Source organism: Trichechus manatus, unplaced genomic scaffold, assembly GCF_000243295.1.
Source record: "Trichechus manatus latirostris isolate Lorelei unplaced genomic scaffold, TriManLat1.0 scaffold00056, whole genome shotgun sequence".
Lineage (NCBI taxonomy): Eukaryota > Metazoa > Chordata > Mammalia > Sirenia > Trichechidae > Trichechus > Trichechus manatus.
In genome coordinates, this window is record NW_004443992.1 from 3489521 (window position 1) to 3508351 (window position 18831).

At 41.1% G+C, this 18831-nt stretch overlaps 1 protein-coding gene across 1 annotated transcript in view; it reads right to left on the reverse strand.

Annotated features, from left to right (window-relative positions):
• The window catches only part of HECW2 (HECT, C2 and WW domain containing E3 ubiquitin protein ligase 2), a 438203-nt gene that overhangs the window by 121497 nt on the left and 297875 nt on the right, over window positions 1–18831 (reverse strand). The window contains exons 10-13 of the mRNA XM_004378178.2: window positions 13623–13723; window positions 11871–13214; window positions 10575–10670; window positions 234–384 (exon numbers count right to left, since the gene is read on the reverse strand). Of these exons, the coding sequence (XP_004378235.1) occupies window positions 234–384; window positions 10575–10670; window positions 11871–13214; window positions 13623–13723 (1692 nt within the window). The remainder of the gene's footprint in view (window positions 1–233; window positions 385–10574; window positions 10671–11870; window positions 13215–13622; window positions 13724–18831) is intronic.

Genomic DNA, 18831 nt, shown 5'->3' on the forward strand with positions numbered 1-18831 from the left:
AGGGGTCATCATTACTTATGTTCTCTCCAGTTTCCAAACTGTCTGTGTATGTATGTATTACTTTTTAACCATGAGTAGTCCAATGAAATCTATGAATCAAAAGAGGTTAACAGCTATACCTTAATGACAGGACACCCACAAATGAAAGAGACAACCACGTCTTTGACTTTGTGCCATGTAAAAATCAGCTCAATCATAAAATAGATCAGCAACAGGAAAGTGCCCATCCTTACCGCCGGTTCAACTGCTCCATTTGCTGGATGGAGTTTGATCTCTGAAGCATCTGTGGTGCCGGGGGAGCTGTCGGCCGCTGCCACGTAGTCGTTCTATTTACATGATCCACGTAAAAGATCCTACCATGGCTGTCAATGCGTGCCTCCCAGTCTAAATAGCGATAATGCACCAAGAAGTATTAGGAGGAGGAGCTGAGGCCATTAATGTGGTTCATTAAGTTTAGTACCTGTTTTCTTTGTCTGACATGCTATAATTTGGGCTAACAACATATACCTCACTGCATAATCTCCCAGTCCATTCCAGAATCTTTTGTGACCAGTTATTAAGCATATCCTGTATGTATAAATCAACAACCAACCAGTTAGCTCCAATTCACGGTGACCTAAAGTGTGTGACGAACCCCTTAAAGAATATCTGAATGTACAGATTCCTTCCAAATCCACCACAATGTTCATTCTTCATATATTAGCATCAGTGTTTAAAAAATACAGGTAGTTGGTATCATAATATTTTAATTATATATTTGTATCAAAATTGGTCTTGAGGTTTATTTTCACCAAAAAATTGACTTTTCTCAGTTTTTTTTTCTCCTAGCTTAGATGAAAGACTCATAGCTGGGAATATCCACATGCATATTTATCTACAATCTTAGTAAATTTAGTCTTCAAAATAAAAGTGACTAATTAATGCTAGCTCAGTGATCAAACAGTACCATTATCTACAAACTTCCATTTGCACTTTTCCAAAGATGAAAAGGTTTTCAAAGAAAGGGCAATTTCTTGCCCCCAATCTCAAATAAATACAATGTTGCGAAGAATGATTTATACAGGAAACATATGAAAATGTCCAAGATCTATTCTTTAACCAGGAAGGTTCTTTATAACTTTCTCATTCTTTGTAAATACTTTTTTGAAATTAATTAACACTTTTCTCTTGAGCAGCTCAATTATCTTCAGTTCTCACCATGTGATTGCATGGCTTATCAACAGACAACTGTGAGTCTAACAATAGAGACGAGAAGGAAGGTATGCTTTCTCCTGTTCACCCATGGCATTTGCTCTGTAAGTAAGCTGAGCAAGTATTCCAACAAAGTTCTTAGGGTTGGAAAGACCTGCATGGTAGATACCAGCTTGGACCAGGGATCCTCATAGGTCAGCCAAAGAGACCATCATAGAGGGCTGCCTCAATGGGGAGTGCAAAGGGATCTTTTTGCTGATTTCAGCACGTTGTAATTTATGACAAATGACAAGAGAGAAAAATTAGGCTGAGGAACAGCACTGCACAAACAACAAACAATTCAATGTCACTTATCCTCCAAGGGAACAGACTTACAACGAAACCAGCAAGTCAAATGTGAATTCATTGGGCACATCAGTGAACATTTCTGAAAGACCTCATGCCCAGCCTGTAATATGCTGACAAACAGTAAGTACTTTAAAGCATCTTCCGAAACCACGTTCCAAAATCCTTTGATTTACTTCATTGTTTTCTTCTGCTTCTTGCACACTTTCCTGTTGCCCCTCCCCTGCTGTCCTCCATCCCTCAGATACATCCATCTCATTCCTTTCTCGCTAGAGCTGGGATAAGTCAAGCACATACTACATGTCAAATTAAAGGCATATGAAAACAAATGGCCAATCCTTCCCCCAAGAATGTTTGCAGTAGCTTACAATTTAAAAAATGTAGCATAGGTCAGTTAGGGATAAAAACAGAACAAAGACCAATCAAAGGAAACAAACAGTAGATGCTGCCGAGCTCCAAAGATAAAAGTTGTTGCTAAAATTTGGCTCTAAGTTTTCTGGCAATTAAGGCAGAAAAGAAAACACATTGTTGCAAACTTTCCATTTTCTGACAAAAGAAAATAAAAAGAGAAAAATCTTCAAAGATAGAATTTTTTTCCTGGAACTAACTAAATAATAATTTACCACATGAAATGTTTATGTAGCCTGTATGAGGGTCATTTGGGTAGCAAAATAGAGGGAAAAAATCTCCAAATGTATCAACTATACCCTGCACATAAAAAACAAAAACCCAAAACCCCTATTGATGCTGAGTTGATTCCTACTCCTATCACCCCAAGTGTTAAAGAGCAGAACTGCTCCATAGGGTTTTCTTGGCTGTAATCTTTATGGAAGCAGATCACCAGGCCTTTTTCCATGGTGCCACTGGGTGGGCTTGCCTTGCACATAGTGTGTAATAAATGAACAATTTAAAATGACATAAAACCATAATAACAAATGAATCTTGTATTTACCTCTACAAAAGCCAGGAACAACTTTAATTCATAGTTCAATAAAGACATTTCTATGTGCAATGAGGAGCATAAAAAAAAAGGCCCCAAAATTGGCTTTCTAGCTCTATCAAATATTGTACCTTCAAAATAAGGTTGTTACTGAGTTTACTGTATATAAGTTCCATTAAATAGAAATTCTATATTGCTGGTTTCAAATGGATACTTGACACTGCATCAGGAAAGACTGTTATGCTATTGGCTTACTCATGAACTCACATCCATGCTTACCAAGGTGGTTAGTACCCTTCCATCCAGGAAGAGGCAGTTGAGGTACCTGCAGGAAAGTTAGCCTTCTGTTCTATCTACCAAAGTTACTTAGCAGGGTAAGGAAGGAAGGTACACTTGCTTTAACATCTTATATGTCTTTATACAGGAGTCCCTGGGTAGTGTAAATGGTTCACACGTTTGGCTGCTAACTGAAAGGCTGGAGGTTGAAGTCCACCCAGAAGCGCCTTGGAAGAAAGCCCTGGCAATCTACTTCCAAAATATCGGTCATTTGAAACTCTAAGGAGCACAGTTCTACTCTGACACCCATGGGGTCACATGAGTCACAATCAACTCAATGGCAACTGGTTTGGGCTTTTATATATCTTTATATTGGGCTTTATATTTTAATTAGCCTTGGTGGTGCAGTGGCTAAAGTGCTTGGCTGCCAACCGAAAGGTCGGTGGTTCGAACCCATCAACCATTCTGTTGGAGAAAGATGTGGCAGTCTGCTTCCTTAAAGATTTATAGTCTTGGAAACCCTATGGGGTGGTTCTACTCTGTCCTACAGGGTTACTGTAAGTCAGAATGGCAAAGAGTTTGGTTTTAGTTTTTTATGTTGGGCTTGGTTTATTCTCAATACAAGAAAGCATATGAGAACTCATTTCCCAACATCAAAGTTTCTTTTGGACAATGTTAAAATCAGACAGAACACTGGAATCTTAACATTTACTATCTTATCTTGCCACGTTGTAAAAAGGGTATAGTGAGACCAAAAGCAATGCATTGTGATGTGTGTGTGTGTGTGTGTGTGTGTGTGTGTGTGTGTGTGTGTAGAGTATCAGGTAACAGGCCTGGTTTCTGGCCATGGCTTTGTCACATCTTTGCTACATGACACTGAACAAGTCACTATGCCTCTATGGACCACCATTTCTTCGCCTGAAAAATTAGAGTACAGAGCTAAACATTTGCTTAAGTCTCTTCCAGTTCTAAAATTCTATGAATCTATAGAATGACTGCCACTGAATGCAATAAAAAGGAGGCTCAGCAAGGACCAAGCAACGTCTTGGAAATGTTGTACGTCTAGGCCAGATTTTACAAACTGAACGCTAATTAATTAAGCCTAATAGGGCCAATGGCTTTAGGCACTGAGGAGCAGGGCTCTGGAACTACCTGCCAACCCCACTTCAACCATGGCAGCTCCAATTTTATCCGCTCTGTACACACTGGGCATCCACATAAAATTTCACCTGAATAAAATTTCATGACAATAATGAAATCTGAAAACTACTATCTAGAGAAATGTTTCTCAAGGCGTGGACTCTGACAACACGTGTCAGATTCACTTTGAGGATCAATAAAAATGCTGATTCCTAGTATTCTCCTCAGATCTTCAGAATCAGACTATCCCAGACTAGGACTTAGTTTTCTAGGTTTTTAGCAATCTTCCCAGGTGATTCTTAGACACGTTAAATTTTGAGAAATACTGACACAAGTGAATAAGAACTTAAAACAAGCAGCCTCTTAGAAGCCTTAAGCCTCAATCATAAATAACAATTTCCAAAAAAAAAAAAAGTTTCCATCGAGTAGACTCCAACTCTTAGTAACCCTATGTGTGCCAGAGTGGAACTGTGCTCCACAGGGTTTTCAATGGCTGATTTTCCAAAAGCAGATCCCGAGGCCTTTCTTCAAAGGTGCCTCTGAGTGGACTCTAACCTGCAACCTTTGGGTTAGCCGCACAGCATGTTAACTGTCTGTATCACCCAGGCATTCCCAATTATAAACACCTATTGCCATCGAGTTGATTCCCAATTATAAATTAAAAAAACCAAACCCATTGCCATCGAGTCTATTCCAACTCATAGCGACCCTATAGGACAACACAGAACTGCCCCATAGAGTTTCCAAGGAGTGGCTGGTGGATTCGAACTGCTGACATTTTGGTTAACAGCCAAATGCTTAACCACAGCACCACCAATTATAAATAGGTCCCTTTAAATAGGTGACAAAAAGGGGAGGTCGGAGAGTTATAAAGTAAGCAAAACTACATCAAGACCAATGTCACAGCACAGCGCCTCTAGGCAGAGTAATGGAGGCAGGTAAAAGATCTTGGAAATAACCAAGAGTCTCTTCACCAAAATAGCGAGAGGATGGTGACAGAATGAATAAACATACTTTCAAGGACAAATATGAGCTTTGTGATAGACGCAGTGTTTGAAAGATGATTTTTTAAATTTTATTTTAACATTCAAGTAGGTATGAGTCCATCTGTATAAGTGTATAAAGAAAGTTAAATTAATCTATTATTTGGGGAGTCAGGTCCCCTTCCCCTTCAGGAGTAGAGTGAGTGACTGGAAGGGGACTAAAGAATTCTAGGGTGCTGGTGATGAGGTGCTGTCCTCATGGGTGTGTTCAGTTTGAGAGGATTCAGCAAGCTAAACGTGTTCTTTTCTGTGTTGTTGTTGTTGTATGCCATAGAGTCAATTCCAACTCATAGCAACTCTACAGAACTGAGTAGAATTGCCTCACAGGGTTTCCGAGGCTGTAACTTTGGAAAGGCAGGCTGCCACATCTTTCTCATGTAGAACGGTTGGTGGGTTTGAACTACTGACCTTTCAGTTAGCAGCCAAGGGCTTAACCACTGTGCCATTAGGGCTCCTTGCTCTTTTCTGTATGCATATTATATCTGAATAAAAAGTTAAAAATATCAAGTAGCTGCATATTTTGTATCTTAACCTTTACTTTTTTCTGAAAGTAGCTTTTTATACAAAAAAGTATTAATTTTAGATTTTAAGCTCTAGAGAATAAGACTCCCTAGGCCTAAACATAGCAGAAACTCTAAGATAAATTATGCGTTTCAGATTCACTTCTACTTTTGGCCTTCATTTTAAAGGCTGCTTTAATAAAGAAAATGCACAAACACAAAAAATGACCAATGTTCCGCTATGGTTTTTCAGACCTACCCATTTGAACCAAACACAAAAGTAAACCACTAATCCTAACAAAATGTCAACAATCCTGGGATGCTACGGGAGTCCAGTAACTCAGACTGCTCATCTAGAATCTATTCCTATCCCCAGAAAAACAACACTTTTGAGGGAGAAAAAAAAACCATGTCTACAATAATTCCATATTGTCTCCAGTTGTAGCAACGGGTTAAGCCTCAATTGTATTGGGGTCAGTAAGAGAAAAACAAAGCCATTCAAAATTAAATCAGAATGCTTACAGAAATATAATAGTTTTTCAGAAGGACTACGCTTGCCATTCTTTTTTCCACTTAATGCTAAAAAGACCAAGATTTGTCATGCTGATAACATTCTAGTGGGCTTCAGCCTAAACTGCCTCTAGCCGCTATCACCATCTATCACCTCAGAATGAGCAGAAACAGCAAATTATTCAGCACTCAGTGCATGATCAAGTCCAAGCCACTTCACTGGGAGGTTCTCAACAGTGCTGTGCACCTCCAAGGCCTGGAGCTCTCCCACTTTCTATGAATCATTAGAACATCTCTCAGCCAGTGGTTGGAGTTACGTGGCCCACGAGGTTGCAGCGTACTGCCCATGCCCTAAAGCAGTAAGATTTCGAGAACCAAAGGTAGATCATCATCACAGCTGAGTAGTCTTAGTACTAAGTCCAAGATCTGTTCCTCAGTCCTAAAATAGGAGGAGCAAGACTGGAAGAAAAAGTAAACAAACAAGGAAAACCCCGCTCTACATGAAAAGATACCAAATAGATGTGCCAAAACTAGGTTATTACACTGGTTTGTTGACGGCCATGTGACTGAAGAAGCATACCAAGGGACACCACTGAATTCCCTTAACTGAGTTTTTGAATCTTCAGAGAGAAGCGTAAGCTTGCCGAATGGTAGGGCACAAGTTTTATAAGGTGAAAATAAGCTAAAATAAAAATAGCAACAACTATAATAATACTGATGATAAGGTAAAAGACAAAAAGAAATCAAGAATGAGGCCATCAAATGTAAACAGTAGAGACCAAAGTTTATTAGTGGTTTTGAGAAGTAAAAGCTGGGTGGGTGCGTGGGGGGGTGGGGGGGAGGGAGTCACTGTTTAGGAAGTATTGAGTATCCGTTAATAGTGATGGGAAATTTGGCATGGATACTGGTGATGGTTATACAACATGATTAACGTAGTTGGTGTCACTGAATTGTACATGTAAAACATGTTGAATTGGCAAATGTTGTGTTATATGTATTTCTGCCACAATAAATAAATAAGGATGCTCTTTATGTGCTGCTATGCAAAGATCTCTACAGTATATTATTAAACGAATGAAAAAAGGTGCAGAAGAGTATGTAGAGCATGCTACCATTAAAAAAAAAAAAAAAAGGGGCCATCAAAGCCCTAGTACAATGTTGTCTTGCAGGCATGGGGACGCCAACCGACGCAGAGCAGAAGAGGCACTGCTGAGTCTGGTATAGACGCTTACCCCAGCAAACCGCTCTGGGCCACGTGATAGTGGCTCATAAAGTCACTGCAGCTGCTTCTCCTCTCTTATAGGTGAAGGGCCTCAAGGGAGAGGGCCCTGCTGTGTAACCTTATCCGGGAAGGAGAGGAAAGCTGAGCACTTTCTGAGCCTTTCTTGGCCTGATGTCAAAGTGCTATAATATCATGAAGCTTCAGGAAAACCAACAAAAACACTGTAATTTGAGATGTTCCTGGTGCTCAATAAATAATATACCACAATCTAAGCCACTACTCTGTCTCTAACCAAACTTTCGGAACTTAGATTCACTTACCCACACTATAGCCCTTTTCCTTCTAATGTTCCCACACTCCAGCTGCCGAAGAGTCAGTTCTGACTCATGGCAACCCATGCATGTCAGAGTAGAGCTGTGTTCCACAGGGTTTTCAATGGCTGATTTTTTAGAAGTAGATTTCCAGGTCTTTCTTCCAAGGTGACTCTGGGTGGATTTGAACCTCCAACCTTTTGGTTAGCAGCCGAGTGCATTAACCATTTGCACCACTCAGGGTTTCCTTTCTAATATTAGCTGAGATCAAACTAATACTGGGTAGAGGAGAGGAATGTCTGCAATTCTGTCTTAACCTTCACTAGTATGGGGTCTTTAAACAAGTTACTTAATTTTTCTGGGCTTTAATTTTTTTTAATCTGTAAAATGAAAGAAATGGATTGGCTGATTTCTATGAATCCCTCTGTAAATTACAGGTAATAACTCTGCTTGACCTACTTCACAAAACCGTAACAAGAATAAAAAATAAAAATAAAGGAAAGCACGTAACAGGGCTTTGTACACCGTAAAGCACTACACGAGTTTGAGGTATTATAATTAATAGTGTTCAAAAGTACAACTGGTGGCCTTAAAATAATTTAGCCAGGTAATTTAAGAGATGGAACAAGCTGCACACTCCAGCAGATACCCCTTACCTGAGCCTCTCAGGTCAGCGCTGAGTGAAGGCAGAAGGCGCAAGGCACCGCGGAATGCGGAATGCCACAGCTGTAAGTCACAGACATGGCCAGAGGTGGTGGCAGAGTTGCCCAGTTGGGAAAGGAGGCAGAGAACCAGCTGGAGTGGGGACAGACAACTAGCGAAGGCAGCCAAGTGATTAAATAGGCTGTCTAAAGGATGACAGACACATGGGGATAGGAAGGGGCAAAGCAGTGTGGGACAGAGGGGACAGAGTTGAACAGAGATCAGGTATGCTCAGATCATCATCTGTAACCTACCCATGATAAAACAAACCCCCAAATTTACAAGTTGCTTGGTCCTAAAACATGAGTGTGTGTGTGTACTTAAACACATATTTTTAGAGGCATTATCCTTTCTAAGTCTTATAAAAAAAAAAAAAATTTTGATTATATTTTATTTTTTTAAATGTTATTTATAGAAAAGTATTTCTCAGTGCGCATACTGTTAGAATTTTGGGCAGGACAATTCTTTGGTGTATCAGATGGTCCCAACATTACAGGATTTAACATCCTTTCCCCCACCCACTACATGCTAGTAGCACCCTTCAAACACTAATAAAGACATCCCCCACACTCCAAGTGTCCCTATGTGGTGGCACCCCCCACTGCCACCACTGAAAACCACTGCATAAGAAGGAACATCTCTTAAGAACTTCCCGCCTGTTTATATCATTCATCAATAGGCTATACCACTAAATTGCTTTTAAAAATTTTTTTTGGATATATCAACTTATTAAAATGAACTGTAAATTTTTTGTAAAAAAAAATTCCTAAAATGTATTCTGTATAATGCAAACATCAGTGTTTAAAGAAACATACTGAAATATCGCAAATAGTGGAGCTCATACCTGGACAGGAAAATACCTAAGCTACCATTATTAAATATCATATAGGGACCAAAACTATACTGCAACAAAACTTAGAGCAATTGGACGTAGCTAGAAGGATAGCCTTTACTGATGCACTCATGCCATGTTTATGTCTCCTATCCTGACCTCTGAAACTACTTCCTATTAATCCAAATACACATAGAAACATAGCTCTCCCAGGACTCTCTTCTGGTGTTCCTAATTCATTTTGCTTTAATTACATGCAAATATCCCCCAAGAATATTCTTCTTTTCTGTCTAATCATTTCTCCAAAGGTAAACAATAAGGAAGTTTTGTTTTTTTGCCCCTCATCTGATTAAGAAAACACAATGGTTAGTTAATCTTGAGGTCTATGTTTTGCTTTTTTTAAACACTGCTTAAAATACACATTTCCTATGAGTAAAAGCCTTTGGTCTTCAAACACATGATAAAGGAAAGGATCTATGCACAAGAGAATTTCAAAAGGGTCAAGTCAATGTTTGGACAAACTCCACATAGTATGAATCTTTCTTGTCAGCACTCACCAAAACTAACTACTCAGCATTTCAGCTCTTAAATGCATACATCTCTTTAGGTCCCATCGTTTTTAAACGTACAGAGGGTCAAAGCCACCAGCCTCTTGCCAAGATCACATGTAAGATGGGTGATCACATATAAGATGGGTGGGTGGATAAAAGGGGAAACAGTAAAGTGGAAGGGGTATTCTCCAATATTTTCTTAAAAACAATGTTTACTGAGCTACAAGTTGCCTACTGGTACTTCAAAAATCCCTTTATAATTGCTCATTGAGATGCTCTGCTCTCACAGAGGAACATTACTTTAAGGGATTTTAAAAACTTGAATAGAGTTTTAAATTATATCCAGATTATGACTGGCCATACGTATCACCAATACCTTTAAACACAGGTTACATAACTATTTCCCAGGATCCTTATTATTCCTCAACTATCTCTCCTGTAAGTACTAAGTATTTCTTGACAGTGAAAGAAATGAAATCTCTTTCAAATCTCCAGGTAATTGCCATGTCCCAAATAAGTGGTAGATCAGTAGTATCTGCAATTAATGGCACTTCTCTGAATATCTCTAAGAAAAAAATTGGAACCCTGTGCTTAGTGATTTAAAATGATACAAGTGCATAAAAAAGCAGTATATTACATGGAGTGAGGTTTTTCTAAAAGATTATGCCAATTTGTCTACTAACTGAAAATTCACGCTGCCATTAGGCGTAATTCTAAATAAACCCTATTTTCCACCCAACTGCCCAAAATATCTGGACCTACTTCCACGATCATAAGATTTACTCCCCAGCATTACAATATTTACTTCTCCCCCAGCGGCCTGCACTCAGTGGAACAGTACCAGGGAGGAGTCACCAGCTTAGCACTTCCCAGGCTACATCCTCTATGTCAAGTGGCAGCCCCAGATTCCTTACTCACAAAGGCCTACACATTCATATTTTACAGCCCCGGGAACAGGTGCCACCCTTGCACCCTTTGATGACATTAGCCCTTTAGCTAACAGGTTCTCACTTGGTGGGAGAGCCTCGTCCACCCTCTGGTACCGGCTCACGTCCTGGCGCACTGAAGGTAGTGATCTCAATGGCTGGTGGCTGTTGGCTTGGGAACCTGGGATTAGAGGTGAAAAAGTTACCTGGGCATTGTTTCCCCCTTCAGTACCCAGACAGTCTTTATAAAAACACCTAACATAAATCCTGGGGTTAGAGTCTTTTTCTGTCTTCTGTCTCATTTCATAAATGAGGACCCAGAAACGAAAGAAGAGAATAAGAGTGAATGCTTAGTCAGAAGAGGGCCTTGGAGAAAGAGGCCTATCCATCTTCCGCATGCATCCCTCCCTCACCTCCTTCCCCTCCTCATGCCTCCCCCACTGTGGCCCTTGTCCTGGTCATTCACTGATCTACTAATGCTTTAGGGTCACAGCAACAATGGGGAAAAGAAAAAGGAGGAGGAGGAGGAGGAAAAGGATAGTCTAAGTAGAAAAATAAATTACGGAATAGGAAAATCATTCTGATTTTTGAGTCTCTGCTATTTAAGCAATATGAAATTATCCTTTGACTTTTTAATGAATCTATAATAGAGTATTTTAAAGGAATCATCTATCAAACCACATTCACTGAAACAAAAATACAAATTTTATGTGTAAATTTGCATCCTCAGACACTAAAACCTTATTCTTCAAGCATCACAACGCACCACCTAAGTAGTTGACATTTCTTATGCTGCGTAAGGCAAAAATATTACATTTGATGCAAAGCACATGTTAATCTTCTGTTTTGTGCAAGGAGGAGTGACTTAAGGCGTTCCTGATAACCTCTGTAGATTACACTCATGCTGAAGCTGGCAGCCTGTTTTTGTTTTGCATCTGCAAACACAAGTCTCAAAAGAGATTCATTATTTAAGTCTGAAGACTGCTGCTTGACAGACTGCAGAATGCCTCCTATTTCAGCAACAGAAAAATGAAAGAGAGGATCAAATGCGGACTCTACCTATTTGGATACAAATTGTGGCCACCTTCTTCCTAGCTATGTGGTTGATTAAGTCCCTCAGGCTCCTCAGCTCTGAAATGAGAGGCCTGATCTAGAGGAAGGGTTTCAAGTGCCTGCACGTTTTCTATCTGGTGCCTTTTCTTCCTGCCCTGTTTTCAATCTTGCCCCTCCTCCTCTTCTTACTCTTCCTTTTGGAACCCAAGGTAAAGAATTCAGATAATATGTGACCTGCAGTATAATTTACATTGAAGGACAAAACCACAAGACTCCTCTTTGAGCAGCTGTGCCTGGGCCATGAGCCATACTGTCTTCCACATCCTACCTCCCGTTGCACCCTCCTCCTGGGCAGTGGCCCCTTCACAAGTGCCTTGGGCATCCCCAGCATCACCCTCTTCTTGGGGCTGGTTCTCAGCAGCAGCAGCAGCAGCTCCCTCCAGGCTCCCCCTCCGCTGCCAGACCTCCCCCATCTCCTCTTGGTCAGGCAAAGTGGCTGATTCTGGCCCTTCCTCCTCCCCACTGGACACCTGCACCACAGGTAAAGAACTGGGAGTGCAGATGGAATCCTGTGACCCTTCGGCAGGGCCACTGCCGGTGGGCTCTGCTGCACAGGCTCCATCTTCCTCCTCCTGAGAAGAAAAAGCAGGGGTTTCGGGAAACCGTGCACTCTCAAGAGACGAGCAGCGCGTCTCCACCGAGGACAGCTGTGTGGTAACGCTCTCATTGCAAGAGCTATCGGCGCCTTCCAGGTCACTCTCTCCCTCGGGCCTGGTGCTGGCCTCACTCACGCTCTCTGTCCTGGCAGGGTCACTGGGTTCCGTTTCAGAGGACACCTGGGACCCCTGATCAAGGGACTCAGTCTCACTGATAGCTCTTCGGCTTCCTCCTGACGTATCGGAAGTCCCCGTGTCTGCCCCACTTGTGGGCTGATCCATCTCTTGAGAGCCACACAACTCACCGCTGCCCCGGTCAGCACTTTGCTGAGACTCTTGGCCATTCTCGTTTTCATCTGGGGATGGGCCTGAGGGTAAGGAGCTTTCTGCAAGCTCTGGAAGATTTTCTGGCTTATCCTCAAAGGAAGTGGCTTCATTTGCGGCGGCTTCCTCATTCTCAAATGGGTTGTCTTCTAGCTTCGTCTGAGATGCCAGGCTCCCATCATCATCAGCTCTTGATGCCCTGCTAAACATTATTAATCCGCCTTCCTCCTCCAAGGAAGATGGATAACCCAGGTCTTGCTGAAACTCGTGATCTTCTTCATCTGAGTCGATATGAAGCATTGCATTGAGTCTTGTGTCAGTGGGAAAACTACTCCTTAATTTCGGAGAGGCTCCCATGGACCTCTCTGAGCAGGTAGCTGCCCCTGGCCTGGAATGGCCATTATGTTCAATAGCGTCTAAATAATCATTGAGTGAATCCTGACGTCCTCTGGGAGGTGAGGTCCTTGAAGAAGTAGAGATTAATTCCTCTGTGTCTATTTCTAGAGTGGAGCTAGTCCTGAGAGAATGTTTGGGGGTCCCATCAGCAGCACTGTCCTCAGACACTGGTCCATTGGAGCACACTGGGCTATCATGGTGGCCCCCTGGCATGTCTTCATCGTCAGAAGGGCTTCCTAGATCTCCATTCACAGTACTGACTCCAAGTATTGTGCCCACAGCTTCTGGAGAAGCATCTGAATGAGAAACCAGCATTAAAAAAAACAAAACAAAAAATGAAATAGTAATGACAAATTAACTTCTTACATCCTATTCCTTTGCCACCTATCCATTCAAACAATTCAACCTCTTCTACATCTTTACAGACTTGCTCAGATTCCCCACCCACTAGAACTAAACAAGTATATCTCTGTTAGTTTGGCATGAGAGGCATACATACTATATATACTGCTGGGAATTCTATAGCCCACTTTCAAAGTGCAGATATTTTTTGATAAACAGGCTTTTCATATCTGCTTAGAAAACATCAGCAGAAAATCATCTGACAGTGATTTTATTTTCAGAATGGGACAGAAATTCTATTCAAAGCAGACTGAAAACCGAGTAATATTCTTCCTATGGCCATATTTACACAGACTTCTCACCTTCATGAACAGAAGATGTAACCTCCACTTTAAACTGGAGGTACCCACTCACGTGGTCAGCTGGGAGCCTTCTGCCAAGGTTGTAGCTGAGCATTTGATCACTGCAAGAGGAGAAAGGGGTTCTTTCATCCTTACTACACTGGTGCCAGCCTCCACCTTCTTCCCGTAGGCTACCCCACAAACCCAGCACATTTCTCTTAAAACTTTCAGACTCAAAACTAAAGAAAATAAAAGGCTCAAGGCATTTTATGGTGCAATGGAATGTTATTCATTCATTTGCACAAATTAACACAAACCCAGGGATAAAAGGAAATCTTGTGTGTTTAAGGAAATTTATTAGTAAAAGTAGAAAATACAATACAGTATTATTATATGATGTTTTCTAAGGCCACTGACTGACTCTGTCACTGTTAGGGGTGACCAGGGAAAAACCATTCTGAAGGTCACCAAAGAGCAACTGAGGCTAGTTTTAGGTGTTTTTTTTTTTGACTCAGGTGTAAGAGTATAGAGGGCCTGGCTCCTGAGCATTTAACACAATAGGAATCTGGTTCCAAAAGGACACTTGTAGCTAAGGAGTTAGGAGAGAACGCACAACAACTGCCCTGTCCTGATACTAAGCCCTGGCCCTGTGAGTGGGAATGGGCCACTTAACCTCTCCTTCCTCACCTGTGAGGTAAGGGGTCTGCAGATGTTGGCCCTCACTGTTGGTGATCTTGGCCTATCATTTGATTCTCAGGTGGCTTGTAAGTGATGTTGATGGATTGGCTGAAGAAGCTAGACTTGCACTGTGTCAGGGTCACGTGCCCACCCCTGAAAGCATGTTGGAGTGGGGGGTAGGGGGGAAACCAGGCTAGGCCTGCCTAGTTTCCACCCCTGCCTTGGCCCTAAAGCAAAGGAGGCAGGCCTCCTCAAGGACAGATTTGTTTGTCGATTTCAATTTTGTGTTTAGTTATCAAAGTCAAATAAAACTACATCATTTTCTTGTATGCAAGTAACTTTTGTACAGTATCAAATGATTTATTCTTAATTAAGGAAAATAATCAAAGGGCTAATACCACATCACACCATATCTGCTCTCACACTGCCCACTACTGGCCATTTCAGAAGGAAACATGATGCCTCTAGTATTTGTACCACTGTACAGTTAAAAAAAAAAGCCGCCGAGTCGATTCCTTCTCATAGCAACCCTACAGGACAGAGGAAAACTGCCCCACAGGGCTTCCAAGGAGTGGCTGACTGGCTGGATTCCAATTGCTGACCTTTTGGTTAGCAGCCGAGCTCTTAACCACTGCACCTCCAGGGCTCCTTAAGGAACATATACTAATCTAAAATCCCCCTTCAGCTCTTAATGAATTCTTCTGACTTTATAGCAAGAATTTCTTAAAACAATGAGATTATTTCCTTTATATTTTTCTTTTACTTTTTATAAATTCCTTATGAATTCCTCTAACTTAGCAGCAAGATTTTCTTAAACAATAAGATTGCTCCCTTTACCCTTTTCTTTCCTAGGGCTAACATTCTCATATCTTTTTTTCTTGATTGATACTTTCAAAATGTTTTTTTTTTCCCCCAAAATAGAGTGCTTGCTGTGTGGCAAGTACATTCAGCTAAGAACTTGACATGCATCATCTCATTTAATCCTCTGGTAACCCCGTGAGGTAGGTGGTGCTCCATTTTCAAGAGGAGAAAACTAAGGTATAGGGAGGCTAATTAACTTAACAGGCAACTGTTAAGTGACAGACCAGGAGTAGAACACAGATCCATCTGTTGCAGAAGTCCCTGCTCTGCAGTCTTTAGACATGATCTCACTATATGTGTGTTCCCAGTGATTCCAGGCTGCTTTTTATCCATAGCTCACCTTAATGTGAATGCTAATAATGTTTTTTTCTACTTAAACTGATACTTAAAATGAATTCTTCTGTAAAGGGATATATAGGCATTTATAACTATTAAACATTATAGGTAAGTTAAACGCTTTTACATTATAGTATTCAAGTAACATCACATACCAAACCCACTGCTGCCAAGTCAATTTCAACTCATAGCGACCCTATAGGACAGAGTAGAACTGCCTCATAGGGTTTCCAAGCAGCAGTTGTGGATTTGAACTGCCAACCTTTTGGTTACAGTTGAGCAATTAACCACTGTGTCACGAGGGCTCCTAACATTATATAAGGGTTATAATCTATATAACAACAGCAGGGATGTCTTTTTCTCCTCACCACTGTATTCCCAGCACTTAACCAGTGCCTGACACATGAAAGTGCTCAATATTTGTCCATTAATGCATGACCCCGAAACAAATTGAAGAGACTTTCTCTCAACATTGCTGGTCCTCACCCATCTCTCTAGACATACTGTCCACAAATAATAAAATGATTGTTTCTTTGTCAAAAATAATAAATTGACCCCCTTCAACTGCTTCCTGGCCAATAAAAGCAACGTGTTAGTGCTAACGATGAATATTTATAGAAGTGATGGATTTTAGCTAGGAAATTTATGTTTAAGAAGAATTGCAAGGGAAGGCTACATCAATCTGTTTTGCTCACTAGCATATCGCCAATGCCCAACACAGTGCTTGGCATTTAGTAGGCACTCATAATAGGTTATGAGTGAGGAGTTCTGGCTGTTCTATAAAACCTCACTCTGTAAAACCTCAACTAATTCAGAGAGTCATGTCCTACTAAACACATAAAAAACAAAACCCAGCATTTTTCAAGATGCATCAATTACTTGATGGTAAGCAATAATCAGATCAGAAATATACATTTATATGTCAACAGCTGATATGCTAATATGTATCTTTCTTATTTAATAAAGCAAATCCCTAAGTATTTCTACCAGGCAATACTTTTAATCTCCTTATAGTTAAATATTTCACAATTCTGCTATTTTACGAATTCATGCTAGATTTCTTTCTAGTACATGTGACATCCATGATTGGCAGTTCTCTAGGTGTCCAGCTCTTTAAAACATTAAATGAGAAGCCAGCAAGTAATCAACAGCTTTAAGAACTGACAAGTTTTTTTTTTCCTCCCTGATCATTCTTACTGGCATACATAACTTGACACTTCCATCAAGTGTCATAATATCATGCAGATTATATTGTTAAAATTATATAAATTAAAATGATATATATCATATTTCCTATGGTTAATTCTCTCTCTCTAATCTTTTACTTTCTATAAATAATTTAAAAAACTCCCAAAAGTATATTATCTCTACTAGAAGCAATAACAGTTATTCTTAAAAATAATTGTGACAGGCAGGGCCAAGATGGCAGAATAATCAGATGCTTCCTGTGGTCCCTCTCACAACAAAGACCAGAAAAAACAAGTGAAGAGATTATATATGACAGTCTAGCAGCCCTGAACATTAAAGGCAAAGTTCAGGAGTTGGACTGAGTGGTAGAGGGAGGGAGAGATGGTTCAGAAGCAGCGATGTGTTGCCAGATCAGACCTGGAGGGAACTGGTACCCTGCAGACTGGACTGGCCGGTGTGCTTGGCGAAGCAAGCAGTGGTGCTTGGGACATGTTTTTCACATTGGGAGAGACCGAGCTGTGGACAGTCCACTCAAACCTCCAGAACCAGTGAAAAGCAGCGTTCAATCGGCAAAAGATGTGTCTAACTTACGGTGTGGATCAAACAGCACCCCCTTCAGGAAGAACCTCTCTCCCATTTACCTGCCCCCACCCCGCTCTGCACTGGGTCCCGGGTGGGCTTCAGCGACTGCCAAGTCCCCTGGGCGAGAAGTAGGACCTGTCACGCACCCTGAGCCATTTCCTAGCTTTGGAGAGGGAACAAATTAACAAACAAGAAAAAATAATCTGCCAGCTCCCCTAAGCCAGGAACTCAAGACAGACACAGCCCCTTTGCCTAAGCACAGGCATAAGGGGTCCATGGATTTTGAATGCTTTTCACCCTTGATAGACTTGTGTGGGCCCATTTCAACAGTGTAGGCCCTTATTAGCACAGTGCAACAGCGTATATACCTGAAGCCTAACTTCACTGTATCAGCTATATGATGAAGTGGCAGGTTTGTGACATTTGCCCATTAAGCAGGGTCCTCACCTACCCACATCAGAGGCCTGAGACTGGTGGCTCTAACCACGCCACCTAGCCACCCATGACGGGTCCAAGAATAAGGGGTGCCTCCCAGTCCTTACAGCCAACAGCACTGGGTGCCCATAGTCCAGCTGCAAAACCCACCCACCTATGCATTCTAGGAACAGGGACACGCTTTCCTCCCAGACACTCAGGGGCAGCCATCAGCCCCCTGCCTTGCTGAGGACATGACCCCCTACTGCAGCCAGATACCTGTACCAACTCTAATCACCCCTGCCAATCTAGGACTGTAGGTGAGAGCCTGCACCACATACTTGGTGATCGACTATCTGGACACCTGAGCTGAATCCATACAGAAAAGTAAACGGACTCCTAGGCTCACATACCTAGTAACAGCTCTAAACACCTGGTTACAGGATGTTAGAGCTTTAAAGGTGTCAATAATCAAACTAGCTCACATAAGCAGCCTATTTGGGCATATCAAAACAAAACAAGACTCTAGGACACAGTAAAGAAACAAATATAATACCTTAGTGATAGCTCGGAGACAACAGTCAATATCAAATCACATAAAGAGGCAGACCATGATGGCTTAAGCAAGTGCCCAAAACAAAGAATCAAGAAACCTTCTGGAAGAAGAGAATTTCTTGGAATTACCAAAGGTGGAATTCAAAAGATTAACATACAGAACTCTTCAAGATATCAGGAATATCAGTCAAAACGCAGAACAAGCCAAAAAACACATAGACAAAGCAATAGAGGAACTTAAGAAGGTTATATAAGAGCATAATGATAAATTTAACAGGCTACAAGAATCCATAGAGAGAGAACAAACAGAAATCCAGAAGATTAACAATTAAATTTCAGAATTAGGCAACTCAATACAAAGTCATAGGAGCAGAATTGAGGCAACGGAAGTCAGAATTAGTGAGATGGAAGATAAAGCACTTGACATCAACTTATTTGAGGAAAAATCAGATAAAAGAATTTTAAAAAATGAAGAAATCCTAAGAATTATGTGCAACTCTATCAAGAGGAATAACCTGAGTAATTGGAGTACCAGAACAGGGGGGATAACAGAAAATACAGAGAGAATTGTTGAAGATTTGTTGGCAGAAAACTTCCCTGATATCGTGAAAGATGA